This window comes from Genypterus blacodes, unplaced genomic scaffold, assembly GCF_046128005.1.
Source record: "Genypterus blacodes isolate CSIRO-AG114 ecotype Tasmania unplaced genomic scaffold, CSIRO-AGI_Gbla_v1 ptg000063l_1, whole genome shotgun sequence".
Classification (NCBI taxonomy): Eukaryota; Metazoa; Chordata; class Actinopteri; order Ophidiiformes; family Ophidiidae; genus Genypterus; species Genypterus blacodes.
In genome coordinates this window covers 1,687,235-1,700,889 of record NW_027466875.1, presented here as the reverse complement: position 1 = coordinate 1,700,889, position 13,655 = coordinate 1,687,235, and the positions used below count along the sequence as shown (strand labels likewise).

Genomic DNA, 13,655 nt, shown 5'->3' with positions numbered 1-13,655 from the left:
TCAGACGGGGAAAGTTTGCTGTTGGGACTCCACCCTGAGCTTTATTTTTTTGTTTGGATTACACCCAAAATGAACTTTATAACAGGAAGAGATGCTTTAGGTTTGGATTAAATTGGATTAACCATGTCAAGGACAAAGGACACACAAGTGGTGTGTGATGTTGCTTTGTGCTTCTGCTGCGGTAGAGTGTTGATTTCTTTGAAAGCTCTCTTTATCATTTGACACAAAAGTAACAGTGCCACAGTCTTATTTTTATTGTCATTTATTGTATTTCTCATGACACCATAGAAACATTCTGCCAGTTGTGCGTCACCTGAAACGATGAGATTGTGATTTCTGAGGTGCTACAGTCTAAAGTTCATTCGAGTGCTGTGCTGTGAGGAGAGACGCGAGTAAGGAAGTCTAGACAAGTCGTCTGAGGACACACACAGAGAACACAAAGCATCACAGCTCCAATCAGACCTCTGATTATACACACGTTACACACACACACACACAGACACACAGACACACACAGAGAGACAGAGTTATTGTATATCAAAATACAGTCAGAGCCAGTCATCTGAAATTATCACAATATAGACAATCTCTTACATGAAAGTGGTACATAATTGAATTCTTATATTCCTCAAATGAAATATATTCAATCAGCTACTGTCAGTTGCACTAAACAATGCAAATTTAATGTAAAGTCTAGCCAGAGATCATAAATAAATCAATAATTCATCTCCTCACTGTAACTTTTGATTCCGTCTTTCATTTCTCATCAAAGTGTAAAACGCTGAAATCCCTCTGAATCTTTTTTTCCCCCTTTATTCTCATTGTAGTCTGAAGGCGTCGACGCACCGGTGAGCGTGTTTATCCACCTGAAATGCTAAACCTAGTCGTCTCTGAAATGCAAAACAGCCACGACATGAAACACCGACTGTGACTGTAGAGACGCAAAAGGTCCCGACGGAGCCACGACAACAAAGTCAGCTCACATCCTCCTCCTCCTCCTCCTCCTCCTCCTCTGCGTTATAGACACACTTCATACTTTCTACCACTCTAAAGTATTAGACCCCAAGATAGAAAGATGAAACATACAGTACATCTGAGGTGCTTTTACATGGAGAAAGTCATTTATCTGCATATACATAAGTTATAAATCCTAGTTACACCTAGTTGCATGCGACCTTTGTCATCCAATCATGTGGGGACAAATCAAGCAACATGTGTAAACGAATGACAGACTTGTCCCACATTGCAAACAGATTCTCCTAATGTGATACAAAGGTTGTTGTTGTGTGTTTGTGTTGCCCTGTCAACAGAGTTCTGCATAGACTAAAACCTCTTCAGCCGCGTCGTCAGCGTGAGTGTTTGAAAGCGGCGGAGAGGGAGAGCAGGGAAACGTGAGGCGATCACAGAGACGATCAAATGCAGCCGCGGGAGACATTGATATTTTCAGGCCAAGTGCAGATGCGAAATAAAGGACAACGGATATTAATGATCAGATCTGAGAATTCACATTAAAACCACAAATGTAACCGTGGTCACAGTGACAGTTCAGTCAGATATCAAGGCAATTCATCATGAAGACCTGACGGGACACATTCAGCTCTGCACACGCCGGGCAAACTCTCCTCTGCCGCCCTGACAGCTCATTTACTGAGATTTGTGGCGCGTGTTTGGATGGTTACCCTCCGTGGCGGCGGCTCGTCCACGCTCCGATTGGCCACCAGATCCTGCAGCTGCAGCGCTCCTCCTCCAATGAAGCAGAAGGCCGGACACACGGGGGCCGAACAGTCCACGTGTCCCTCCCACAGCACGCGCAACGAGTGTGCGTCGTAGAAGGTGACCCGTCCTTTGTCACAGTCCAGACACACGCCCAGCCGTGGGGGCAGAGGGGCGGTGTGAGGGTGAGGCAGAGCGGCGCGGCTGCTGTCGTGGGAGTTGGCTCCTCCTTGGCTCTGACTGTCCCCCTGGACCTGACTGTGACTGTGTCCTTGAGGAAGCAGGATCTTACCCATGCCCATGGTGAGGAAGAAGAAGGAGGGAGCGTCCTGACCGTCCTCTGCCCCGCTGTCATGGCCGCTGTCCGGGTCACAGCTGGAGGAGACGAAGAGAGACGAGAGGAGGAGAGACGGATGAACAACACAATATCAATCACTATCAGCCAGTGTGACAGACGTGCGTTCACTGCAGGCCTCTTGTTTATTTAACCTAAACTCTAAGCTGATAATGACTCTGTAAGCTTAGACAGCACTTGGGGACAGTTACCGAGGACTCGCCATGTCCTGGGGGAGATGAAACCACTCCTGTAACTTAGTCTCCTGTCCCACTCCCACCTGAGAGAGACAGACGGACAGACAGACAGACGGACAGACGGTCAAGCTCACCTCCATGCTCCACATTCAGTAAATCATCTCACGAGCCAACAGTGTGACATGCATCCCCCTCTCACCTTGACCAGGTATGAGCCGGGCTCCACTGAGCATGCCCAGTAGTGTCTCCCTTGAGTGACCGCCAAGTCGGCTACCAGCAGGTCAGAGGTCAAGTGACAGGAAGTGAGCGTTCGGTCGGCCGCCTGCAGAAGAGAGAGGCCCGGAACGCTGCGGGCGTACGTCTGACCTTTACCCAGAGCTAACCTGTCAGCGTGAAGACCCCAGCGAGAGTCCAGTGAGAAGCTCAACACTTAGGGGAGGACGCCAAGGAAGGAAGGAAGGAAGGAAGGAAGGGGAAAGAGAGGTAATAAGGAAAGTAAAGGGAGGGAATCAGGAGGGAGTTAGATTCTGAAGAAGGAAACGAGTCAAACGACGGTCGGTCTGAATGGGAACAGAGCCAAGGTGTGCTGGAGAGATGAAAGATGGAAGGAAAACATGGAAGAACGTGGAACAGAAGAAAGGATTCACTCCATCTAAGTGCTATTTGTATAAACTCATCAGATATCGATTGGAAGGTATTTCAGATGAGATTTCTTTTGGACAGAGACGACTGACTGTGTGGAATAATACAGAAACACGAGACGATGACGGTGGAGGAAGTTTTTGAAAGGAACAGAAGAAAAGATAGAAGAGGGAAAAGGCTGAGAGGGACAGAGAGAGAGAAGTGGGGAGCTGAAGCTGAAACTAAACGGGATGAGGAACAAAGGAAATGAAGGGATGGAGAGAAAAGAAACGTTGAGATTAGTCGATGGCAAGAAGAATGAAAATACCGAAAAACGTCCTTAGTTGACCATGCAAACTAACCGCAAACCTTCTTGAATGTACGTATGCGTGTGTCTCACCGGGTGCGGGCGGCGTGTGCAGGTAAACCTCCTCGCTGTACTCGCCAAAGCCGGCCTTGTTGCATCCCCTCACCCTCAGCACGTACACGCTGTCCATCTGCAGCCGCTCGATCACGGCGCTGGTCCCTCTCACTTCGTTCTGCCGTTGCCAGGACGCCGTAGAATTAGGCGACCTGGTGCCGCCCCACGTGGACCCGGCCGAGCCCGAGCGCCGCTGGTACTCCACGGAGAAGTGCCAGGCCGGAGCCGAGTCCTGAGGGAGGCGCCAGCACAGGAACAGCTGGTCGTACGCCAGCGTCTTCTGGGTGTCGATGACGGGAGCCAGTGGAGCTGCGGAGAGAGAGAGAGAACAGGAGAGATGCAACCACCTGAAATAGAAAACTACTATTAACCGTGAAGAGCACAGGCGTCCATTACTCACCACGTATGAACTGTAGGCTGCTGATGAGCTTGAGCTCTTTGGACGCATCCAGATGAAAGTGCCTGAAGGAGGGATCAGCAGAGAGAGAGAAGCACTGGAGGTTCTCTATAGCCTTCACTAGCCTGGAGGAGAGAGAGAGGGAGACAGAGAGAGAGAGAGAGAGAGAGAGAGAGAGAGAGAGAGAGAGAGAGAGAGAGAGAGAGAGAGAGAGTTTCATCTGTAGACTCAAATCCTTCCTCCTAACTTTAGGGTTCGCTGTGGTTCTGGTTCTTGGGTCTCCACCTGTTGTGAGTGACTCTGGCCGCCTGTACGAAGCACGGCGGGTCCGTCTCCTTCAGCAGCTCCTGTGTGAACGCCATGAGGCCCTCGTGCTCCAGCAGCCCTCTCCTCTCTGACACCTGGACAGACAGGGCCTCCTCCCTCCTGCTCCGTGCCCCCTCCAGAGCCAGAGCCAAAGCCCCCTGACGCTCCATTACAGCTGCTCCCAGCTCGCGGACGCAGTGGGTCAGCTGCTGTTGAGCCACGTCACTGTTCGCCTACAGAGAGAGAAGAGGAAGCTGAGTTACTGAGGTTTCACCCTCTTCTCCTCCTTCTTAAAGTTGTCCACCACCTCGGCTTTTACAGCAATTCAGACCATTAAAAAACTGAAATTAGAAGTAAACATGAGGGCTGTGATGAAAACCTAAGCAGTAAATGGGAGGATGTGATTTATTGCGCAATCCAAACACAGAAAAACAACTGACTGACTGATGAATGTGGAATGACTCACACAGAGGTGATGGTGTGAGCGGCTTGGGTGCAGTACAAAGATGTTATACAATCCCAGGCCTCTGGAGGGCCTACTGAGACCACCTGTCCCTTCAGCACACACACACACACACCAGACCCTGGAGTTTAAGTTCAGAGCGTTCAAACCACCAACATGAATTACACACAAGCAAAACAAGTGCCCCTGATTGTTCAGTGTCATAATTCTCGGTGGTTCACAGGAAACATGATTCATTTTCCTGGCATGGCAACGAAACAAAGCAGCTGCAGAGGAGGAATGAAGGCTGATAACAAACTGAAAGGTGGAACATGCAGATTCTGTTAGTAACTAGGACAGATCCAGTTCCTAGGGACTGTTCTTCAACCTGCACCAGCATGACGCCTGATTGGCTGATTTTTACTGTGTGGGTGCTTTTTTTATGATTAATCTCTGGCTGACTTGTTGTTTACCATTTAAGGAGATCTGGATGTTGTTTTAACGACTGAGCACAGAAACAGCAGCTCACCTCCACCTGCTTGACGGCACTTTGCAGCTGAGTGAGCTGGCCCTGTACTGTGTCCTGATTGGCCAAGATGAAACCGGCTTCCTTGGTGACCTTGTCCTGTAAGACCAACACACAGCTGACATTTCAAGGTAGCATCAGGACCAGGAACGTGCTGACCACCAGGGAGTTCTATCCAGTGGTCCTCCTCACCCCCAGCACTGTCCACACATTCACAATCTACTGAGGGGCTGGAGCTCAGGGACTGACCTTGAGGGCCTGGTAGGCCTGTGCTATAGGCAACACTTTGTGCCCGTGGTGAACTCGGCGGAGCTTACACAGAGGGCACAGCAACTTTTGGCAGCTGCGGCAGTACCACAGCAATCTCTCATGCTCATGCTCCGTGCAGGTTAGGACCTACGGGACAAAACAGGATTAAAGCACAAAGACAGGAAGGAAAGGAGCCATTTCATGCCCATAAACCCAGACTAACCTTTGGACGAAAGCTGTTAGTGGGTAGGATGTGCTCGTGCTGGGCTCGGGGGGTTCCCCACGGGTGGTACAGTTTGAAACACTCGTTGCAGAAGTTGGACTTGCAGTCGGCGCAGCCTTTAGTCGCGTCCAGTGACTGAGGAGGCTTACAGAAACCACACATGATGGCCACACTGCCCAGACTCACTGTGTGCCTGTACCTAAAGGCAGACAGAGGGAGGGAGGAAGGAAAGGAAAGGAAAGGAAAGGAAAGGAAAGGAAAGGAAAGGAAAGGAAGGGAGAGGAGGAAGGAAGGAAGGAAGGAAGGAAGGAAGGAAGAAAGAAAGAAAGAAAGAAAGAAAGAAAGAAAGAAAGAAAGAAAGAAAGAAAGAAAGAAAGAAAGAAAGAAAGAAAGAAAGAAAGGATGGCTGACCTGGATCCTCCAGCAGCTGTGTGTGTGTTTGGTGCATCCTGGGCAGCAACACACTCTGCTGACTAGAAGCCATCAACCTGCACTGTGTAAATCAGGGAATGTTCCTCTGCAGCTCAGCACTACAGTACAGCTCTGTGTGTGTGTGTGTGTGTGTGTGTGTGTGTGTGTGTGTGTGTGTGTGTGTGTGTGTGTGTGTGTGTGTGTGTGTGTGTGTAGGGCGGAGGGATTCCCTCTGCTAACTTAAACAACAGAAATCTGGTTTAAAGCATCTAAGCACCGAGTCCCTGTTTCACACATGGAGTTTGGTGTGTGTGTGTGTGTGTGTCTGTAATCTGCTCACAGGTCGGCTCAGTCTTGGATCAGGAGCAAAGGACGGATCCATGATTGAAACTCCTTCCAGCTAATGATTTCCTGTCTGGTGGATGAGGCAGCGTATCGACTTAACCCTCTGTTTGCTTATTCCGGCTCTTTTCTGTCAATGTAAAGAAGCTCAAAGCCCTGATTACTGCATCTTTTTGATTTCATTCTGCTGGTAAGATGATGATGAGACATACTGAGAAAGGAAAAAGTAAACCATATGCGTCTGCTCTATGTCGACGTGTGTGTGTGTGTGTATACCTCTCCACTATGCGCTCCAGGGTGAGGTTGCGCAGGCAGTCTGTCAGGCCTCTCTCTCCCAGCTCCACATCCTGCTGACAGGACGGACAGGGGAACAGCATGGGGGGAGGGACCACATCCCTTCGCCTCCGCCCCGGGTACGTACCGCACACTGGGCGAAGGATGTGAGGAGGAAGAGGAGGAGAGGAGAGGAGAGAGGAAGAGAGTGAGTGGGTGACATGAAAGAGAAGAAAGTGACAGCGTGTAGGACGAAAGGTGTGAAGGAGAGATCAGACGTAGGACGGATAGAAGGGGGCGGGTTAGAGGGAAAGTATACTGGGATACTGATGTGTCAGCTGGATGAGCCATGAATCTGAGGCGCTCAGGAGACAGTGATGTCACCATTGCAAATTCTATGATATCACTCTGGATCACTTAGGAGTCTTATGTGAATCCTGATGTTCACATTTCCTCAAGCAAGATTCACACTCACACTTATAGTTACTTAAAACAATCACCTATGGACAGACCTGATACCTCAAAGTATAACACACACACACACACACACACACACACTTTGCATAATCCACATATCATCCTTCCTCCACCTGTTCTGAGGACCCGGTCCAGACGCTCGGGGGTCCTGGGCGTAGTTGGTCTGCGTGGGTGGCGTGGGGAGCGTGTGTTGGGGGTGTTGGCAGGTGAGTTGGGCTCAGGGGGGAGGTCAGGAGGAGGGTAGCCTCTCTGTACCAACACCTCCGCCGCACACAGCAGACACACACTGTGCTGGCACGGCAACAGGACAGGCTGCTTCACCATCTCATCGCACACCGGACAATGCAGCTCCACCTCCATGCTCTTCATGTTGGACTGAGAGGAGAGGAGAGGAGAGGAGAGGAGAGGAGAGGAGGTCATGTGATGTGTAGGAGTCAGGATTGAGAGGCTCTGCAGACGCTGGTTAAGTTTTGATGTTGCAGAGCACAGAGAGGGCAGATGTGAAGGATCTATAAATAACCAGGTGTTAGTCAGTTCCCCTCCTACATCAGGAACAGAACCCTCTGATTTCATCTCTCTGCCTGTTAGTGTTCTGATCCAGATCGAGGTCAGCAGGCCTGGGCAGGTTGAACCCTGCTGCTGCCTGACTGAAGGCTTTTCCTTTGTAAAGGAGGAAATAAATGTAGGTTTCGGTTACTTCTTCATGTGCGTTGCTGAACGAGGCCACAGTCCAGGGCTGCAGCTGCAAAACTGCATCACGTTTCTATGACAACAAGCATCTCCTCTGCCTTCTCATGGCTTGTGGCCCAGAAGCATATGTAGCTACTGTTAGCCAGTGCATAGCCGGTGTATTTTAAAGATGGATTGTATTTCATCTGTGCTGCTTTAGCTTTAAAGACATGTGCATCCTGTAGGCAATCTTCCTTTTATTTGTCACGTGATTTGTGTTGGACGTTTACGGAAAAGCAAAGCAGCTCTCTTTCGTTTGCTAGATGACAAAATGTTTCAAATAATTGTGTCACGTTCCTGAATGGCTGCACATTGATATGGGATCAATACTGCAAACTATTATGGGATGAACTGAAAAGATGGTCGTTACAAGAAAATGTGGACAATTCTTAATATGATCGGAAAAAAGAGATGATAACGAGCGACATACTTACACTAATGCGCACCAACGCGTCCATGATAGAGGTAAAGGTTTGTAACTCCGCTTCTGCCATGTCTTCACAATGAGATACGCCGATTAGATCCGCTCCTGCATGGGTGAACCCAGACTGGTGAACAGGTCCAGCAGGTCCGCTGTGTCTGATCTGTGTGATAGCCGCTGTGGCGCACACGCTATATGGGCCGTTTGTCTGAAAGATGACGAGAGCCGGAGCTTCAGGACGGGGGTGGAGGGGGAGTCTGATTTAGGTTATATCACAGCCGCAACGCCCAACAAAAACACGCCACGATTATTATGTTATAGTGATAGTTACACCGACCACATCTGACTTTATACAGTAACATCTTTGCTATGTAAAATAAAATATAATACACCTGCAATTGGGATCCTGCCTGCTGTGTGATCTGTACACACACACTTGTTCGGTAAGGATTGTTTTATTGATCAGATTCATGTTTTAATTTACCTATAGCAACTCAAATGTTCAGTGTCATTCGATATTTTTGTACATTGTGTACAAATTCCTCAAAAGCAGTATGAAAGATTGATTGTGGCCCAGTTGCCTGCACTGCCACTAGATGGCGGTATTGCATGAAAAAGACAGAGACGGAGTCACGAACAGTTAATGTTATTTGAGCAGATATGGTGAGTAAAGACTAAAAATGGAAAAGGAATTCAAGATTTTAATAACAACATCGTGAGGAATCCGTGAGGAATTATTTATGTCATAAATGAAGGATTGAATGCGTAATAAAAGGGTAGTAATGAGTCTTTGCTCGACAGACACGAAGAAGAAGAACGAGAACAACAAAGTCCGCTCCCAATTGTTGTCCGTGTCCGGAACTCTTGTACGTCACTTGCACAACCCGGTCAGTAATAAAGTACACACAGTCTGGCGTCGATTGTTGTAGCAACAGAGCAAAGCGTCTGCGCGTGTAATCAATATTCATCGATACAACGATCAACTTACACGATTTCAGTTGTTGTTTCCGTTCATACTCGGATATCGGCATATAACTGTGACACACTGACGCTAAATTAGTTTAGCGGGATAAGTTGCGTGTTGTTTAATAGTTTAGTGTCTCATTTGGGTGCTCGGTGTTGTTGTTGTTGGTCTCGGGTCATAAGGCGCCATGTCTCCGGTCAGCAGCCTAGTCCCAGCGCGGTTCCTCACCATCACAGCGCACCTGGTCATCGTCATCACCATCTTCTGGTCCAGGGTAAAAGCTTTACTGTAAACCCTGATCAACTGTAAAGTCTGCTATTGTGTTTATATTTTAATATCCTCTATCTGCTGTGTATTGTTACTGTTAACATGAACATTTATCGGGTGTAATTATGTTTTTGTTGTTGAACAGGAAAACAACGTGAAGGCCTGTTTGCCTTTGGACTTCACACAAGAGCAATATAATGAAGAAGACAAAAAGTACGATCTTTGAAACACACACACACACAGTATTTGGACAAGGAACTTAGATGAGGGACCTCAGTTTGACCCGAGCATCCATATAGGGATCACAGAGAAGAACAAACAGCAGTGATGTATAATTCTTCTAAGCTCATCTCTCTCTCTCTCTCCTCCTCCTCTGTGTCTCAGGTTGGTGGTGGCGTTAGCGGTCACACTGGGCCTCTTTGCTATAGAGTTTGCTGGATTCTTCTCAGGCGCCTCCATGTTTAACAGCAGCCAGGGTCTCCTGTGTATCCTTTCACACCCACACCGGTACCTCACACCCATCAGAAGGTCACTGATGATGTCACTGAAGCAAAATTCATATCGCCTCTGTAATTAAATTTGTCTTATCTAACATCACGTCCAGTGCGGATAAAAAAAGGAAAATGATCAAAGCTGTTCATCTTTAGCATCAAAGCAGAGTAGGTGTGACTTTACAAGACCAATCTAGTCTTCAGTTGTGATTCCATGACTTCAAACTCCTGTATATTCATCGTCAATAGCAACAGGAGTCCACGCGTGTGCCTCAGTAGCTCTACTTTTCTTTCTGTTTGAGCAGTGGCAGTGTGACATCTACTGGTGGATCTTTGCCCTCTGCAGGTCAGTGTTCATATGAGTCCCCATGTTTCCCTGACAGACGTCTTTCAGCTCTGGCCGTCCACTGTGGCGCCTCCGTCTCCTTGTCTTTCTTTGTGTTTGAGAAGTGGGAATGCTGGACGTATTGGGTTATTTTTGCCATCTGCAGGTTGGTGTGTGTGTGTGTGTGTGTGTGTGTGTGTGTGCTGGTGTGTCTGTTTGCACTGTGATGTGTAATGTCCTTTCTGTCTCCCTGCAGTGTGCTGCCTACAGTCATGGAGATTCTTCTGTTCATTGCCGTTTTTGGACTGAAGAAAAAGCCATTATAAGAGAATTCTTCTTTTGAAATGAAATACTACTTTGTAAAACCAGCTGGACTTTGGTACGATCCACAGAGTGTACAGGTTGTCTGTAATTATTATAGTCTGGAAAAGTAAAATGATCTGTCACTGTTTATACTTTTTTTTACAGGTTTCTGTTGGTTTGTTTGGAATGAATGTGTGTAAAAGTTTTTCAGTGAAAGTAAATGTTGCTCATAGTCATTTCAAATAAATTTTGTATTTTTACTACAATAAACTGTCATCTCATTATTGTTCTGTGCTCTGTGTTCGAGTCTTATCATCTACTTTGTTCATTATTTACACGTCTGTTCGCTCAGATCGCTAAGCCCCACCCACTGGTCCCACCCGTAATATGGTCCGGGTGTTTACGTTTTAGTTCCTAGAGCCAGAAAGTGTCGCTGCCGCAACGGATTCCAACCTAAATTACCTCCATTTAATTACTACGAACACTACGATCACCTGGAATCATGGGTATGTATGTTCTGATGACACCACCTCCTAAATCCGTTTACAAATCAGGTTCACGAGTAAATATTGTGTAAGATTAAAGTCCAGAACTGCGCTCAAGCTAACGAGCTAATGTGTATAAATGTGTAAGATTGGACAGTTCATGGCAGTAAAGATATATGTTTCGCCCTCTGTAATACAAAATGGGTTAGGAGGTGACTTAAGCAGGATTTGATCTGGATGCAGGTTGTCTGAGTTATAGAAACCAGTGTTTGCAGCTAACAGTGGCTACATGCCGGAACCATAGATGTGGGAACACTGACGTGGCGTAAAATGAAAGAAGCCGAATGAGTGTAAATCTGTGACCCAAATGCGTTACTGAGTTGACATTTTATTATTTTAAGTAATTTTAGTCATAGTAAAGTGCATCGTCCGCAGGTCAAAGTAATCAGGCCATTCGTCGCAGGCTAATCACTGTAAAGTCAAACAAGCGACCACAAGTTCGCTCTGTACTGTTATCATTTGAGCTAAATGTTTCATATAGTATATTTACATATAGAAGATCTAACTGCGCGAATGGAGTCCGATGGATTGTCCCAGCAAATAAAGTGCACAAGACTTGTTTCATAAAAAGTGTTGTATAGAGTACTTTATTTCTGTATTATTTACCACCCTTTACCATTTGTAACTTGTCAGTTAACCGATTTCATGAATGCACCTGTAATGTAAATAGCCTCACCTTGCCTTCCTGCTCTGAACATCCTACCACATTGTCCTGTTTTGACTCTCCTCTGTCCTCCCCTGTCCTGACTCTCTCCTGTCCTGTCCTAACTCTCTCCTGTCCTGACTCCCTCCTGACCTCTCCTGTTCCTGACTCACTTCTGTCCCCTCTCTCTCTTGTTCCTGACTCTCTCCTGTCCTCACTCTCTCTTGTCCTGACTCTCTCCTGTCCTGACTCTGTCTTCTCTTGTCCTGACTCTGTCCTGTCTGACTCTGACCCTTTGCAGCAGTGAACACAGGCACGTCCCTGGTGCTGTCCAGCCTGCTGTCCGTGCTGGTCTTTGCTGGGATGCAGATGTTCAGTAAGCAGCTGGGCTCCACAGAGTGGCTCACCATCCTGGGAGGCTTCCTGGGCTCTGTTCTGTTCATCTGCTCTCTCACTGTATCCTTTCATCAGCAGCACAAGTCCAACTGCTCTCAGATTCCTTGCTGATGAAGCTACAGGATTGTGTGATAATTCTGTTGTATACAGTTAAACCCACAGGGATAATTGGAAATTGTTCACAACCTTGACTTCATCTTCAGGCATTTAATAATCTGGAAAACCTGGTTTTCGGGAAGGGATTCCAAGCCAAGATATTCCCAGAGAGTAAGTGCCAACTACCGAGACAAAACATGCAAACATGTGAACTGTAAACGTTAAATGTGCAGGTACCACAACATATCTTGTTCAATTTCATCTTATATTATGCGCCTAATTATACATCCTCCCCTTTTGTAGTCCTGGTGTGCCTGTGTCTGTCCCTGTTTGCCTCTGGTCTGGTGCACAGAGTCTGCGTGACTACATGGTGAGTAACAGTGTATGTGCAGCTAAACACACTGCTGTAAGAGACAACACTGTCAATCACCTCTCTGTTTTATTAGTTTTTTGTTGCCTAATCTCCGCCCTGTCCTTTCCCTCTAGCCTGATCTTCTCCCTCTTCGCCCTTTACTACATCAACAAAGTGTCGGCGGCTCTCTACCAAGCTGCTGTTCCTGCTGTAACACCGGCCAAGGCCACCAGCAAAAGCAAAAGGAAGAACTAATGCGTGTCTTGGTTCCAGTTAGCCAGAGAAACACACACATTAGGTCTGAATTTAGGCACAATCATCATTACTTTGTTTTATGATTTGAAAGTTAGGCTTTTTCTACCCCTTTGTTTGTTTGGTAATTGGCTGTAGTAGACTGGAGATACAGTTAACGTATCTCTTTGATGTCTCTGGCAAGTATAAGAACGTATGAATATCTGAAAGCTTAAAACATTCCTATGTGAACATTTGGCTCAGCACTTGTTTCTGACTGTTTGCCACCAGATTCATTCAATCCTCAAAGCTGTTTTTTTTATATGTCATCTCATCAAAAGTGCCATGTTTGTGTTGAACTCTTTGTAATTAAATCAATTGAAAGACTCAGAATGTGTTTGTCTGTTCGTCTCTGGAAGGAAGTTGAAATATTAAAAGTAATATCAAAATTAGGACTTAAATGGATTCAACAAGATAAATCTGTTCATTTTTTTTACGCTTCCAGTAAGTTACATCCAAGTCAATTGTTCTGTATGTTTAATACCAATATTTCTAACATGCTAGTTGAGCAGCTAGAAGCTAGCTCGACAAAGCGTCACTGTGGTCGGTTTTGTTGCTTGTTGCGTCTTCGTTGTTGCAGGATCCGGGTGAGGGCGGACGGTCATCACTCATCACACCATGAGCCACACCTGGACCCGGTGTGCCACACCTTCATCTCCGTCATTCTCTCCCTCTCGTCCTCATTCTTTCTCTCTCTTTCCCTCTCCCTCTCCCCCATTCTCTCTCTGCCGAATGTCGACTTCTGCGTCCTTTCTGTTCTTAATCGTCTTTTAGTAAATAAACACGCTTCTCCCCTTTTCAGAGATCTTCTCTCTCGTGTGTCGCAGTCCAGCCGCTCACAAGCATTCGCTGAGATAAGAACCAAGAAACGTGTTCCTTACTCAAACAATGACTTCTTTC

At 46.9% G+C, this 13,655-nt stretch overlaps 3 protein-coding genes across 6 annotated transcripts; 2 read left to right on the top strand and 1 right to left on the bottom strand.

Moving 5' to 3' along the window:
• Positions 1-263: 263 nt before the first annotated feature.
• On the bottom strand, positions 264-8,271 carry trim46a (tripartite motif containing 46a). Its single transcript, XM_076154592.1, has 12 exons — positions 8,096-8,271; positions 7,046-7,307; positions 6,459-6,609; positions 5,430-5,628; positions 5,207-5,353; positions 4,961-5,056; positions 3,969-4,222; positions 3,687-3,808; positions 3,266-3,595; positions 2,444-2,673; positions 2,260-2,327; positions 264-2,088 (listed from the first exon to the last, which is right to left on the bottom strand). Exons 1-12 carry the CDS (start codon positions 8,153-8,155, stop codon positions 1,641-1,643), a joined length of 2,367 nt encoding a protein of 788 aa, XP_076010707.1. The 5' UTR covers positions 8,156-8,271; the 3' UTR covers positions 264-1,640.
• A 619-nt stretch (positions 8,272-8,890) lies between these two features.
• Positions 8,891-10,666, top strand: LOC143003947 (transmembrane protein 107-like). 4 transcript variants are annotated; one of them, XM_076154755.1, is made up of 6 exons: positions 8,891-8,969; positions 9,229-9,320; positions 9,459-9,526; positions 9,698-9,798; positions 10,054-10,150; positions 10,386-10,514. In XM_076154755.1, exons 2-6 carry the CDS (start codon positions 9,234-9,236, stop codon positions 10,453-10,455), a joined length of 423 nt encoding a protein of 140 aa, XP_076010870.1. In that variant the 5' UTR covers positions 8,891-8,969; positions 9,229-9,233; the 3' UTR covers positions 10,456-10,514. The 4 variants fall into 4 exon arrangements, 3 of the variants coding, with proteins under 3 accessions (XP_076010870.1, XP_076010869.1, XP_076010868.1); XR_012963913.1 differs by lacking the exon at positions 8,891-8,969 and adding an exon at positions 10,598-10,666 and having other exon boundaries at positions 8,976-9,320; positions 10,386-10,508; XM_076154754.1 differs by lacking the exons at positions 8,891-8,969; positions 10,054-10,150 and adding an exon at positions 10,199-10,295 and having other exon boundaries at positions 8,976-9,320.
• Positions 10,667-10,800: 134 nt separating this feature from the next.
• On the top strand, positions 10,801-13,088 carry krtcap2 (keratinocyte associated protein 2). The gene is made up of 5 exons (XM_076154741.1): positions 10,801-10,938; positions 11,922-12,076; positions 12,220-12,283; positions 12,416-12,482; positions 12,599-13,088. Exons 1-5 carry the CDS (start codon positions 10,935-10,937, stop codon positions 12,717-12,719), a joined length of 411 nt encoding a protein of 136 aa, XP_076010856.1. The 5' UTR covers positions 10,801-10,934; the 3' UTR covers positions 12,720-13,088.
• The last annotated feature ends 567 nt before the right edge of the window (positions 13,089-13,655 follow it).

What these genes read in the sequence shown, in the direction of transcription:
- trim46a (XM_076154592.1), bottom strand. Translation starts at nt 8,155, where the DNA reads ATGGCAGAAGCGGAGTTACAAACCTTTACCTCTATCATGGACGCGTTG. An exon ending in GCCAGAGTCACTCACAACAG is followed by an intron (nt 3,809 to 3,968) that starts GTGGAGACCCAA and finishes TCTCTCCTCCAG; the next exon opens with GCTAGTGAAGGCTATAGAGA. An exon ending in CCGGCTCATACCTGGTCAAG is followed by an intron (nt 2,328 to 2,443) that starts GTGAGAGGGGGA and finishes TGTCTCTCTCAG; the next exon opens with GTGGGAGTGGGACAGGAGAC.
- krtcap2 (XM_076154741.1), top strand. An exon ending in AGCCAAGATATTCCCAGAGA is followed by an intron (nt 12,284 to 12,415) that starts GTAAGTGCCAAC and finishes CCCCTTTTGTAG; the next exon opens with TCCTGGTGTGCCTGTGTCTG. An exon ending in AGAGTCTGCGTGACTACATG is followed by an intron (nt 12,483 to 12,598) that starts GTGAGTAACAGT and finishes CTTTCCCTCTAG; the next exon opens with CCTGATCTTCTCCCTCTTCG.
- LOC143003947 (XM_076154755.1), top strand. Translation starts at nt 9,234, where the DNA reads ATGTCTCCGGTCAGCAGCCTAGTCCCAGCGCGGTTCCTCACCATCACA. An exon ending in CAGCAGCCAGGGTCTCCTGT is followed by an intron (nt 9,799 to 10,053) that starts GTATCCTTTCAC and finishes CATCGTCAATAG; the next exon opens with CAACAGGAGTCCACGCGTGT. An exon ending in TGGATCTTTGCCCTCTGCAG is followed by an intron (nt 10,151 to 10,385) that starts GTCAGTGTTCAT and finishes GTCTCCCTGCAG; the next exon opens with TGTGCTGCCTACAGTCATGG.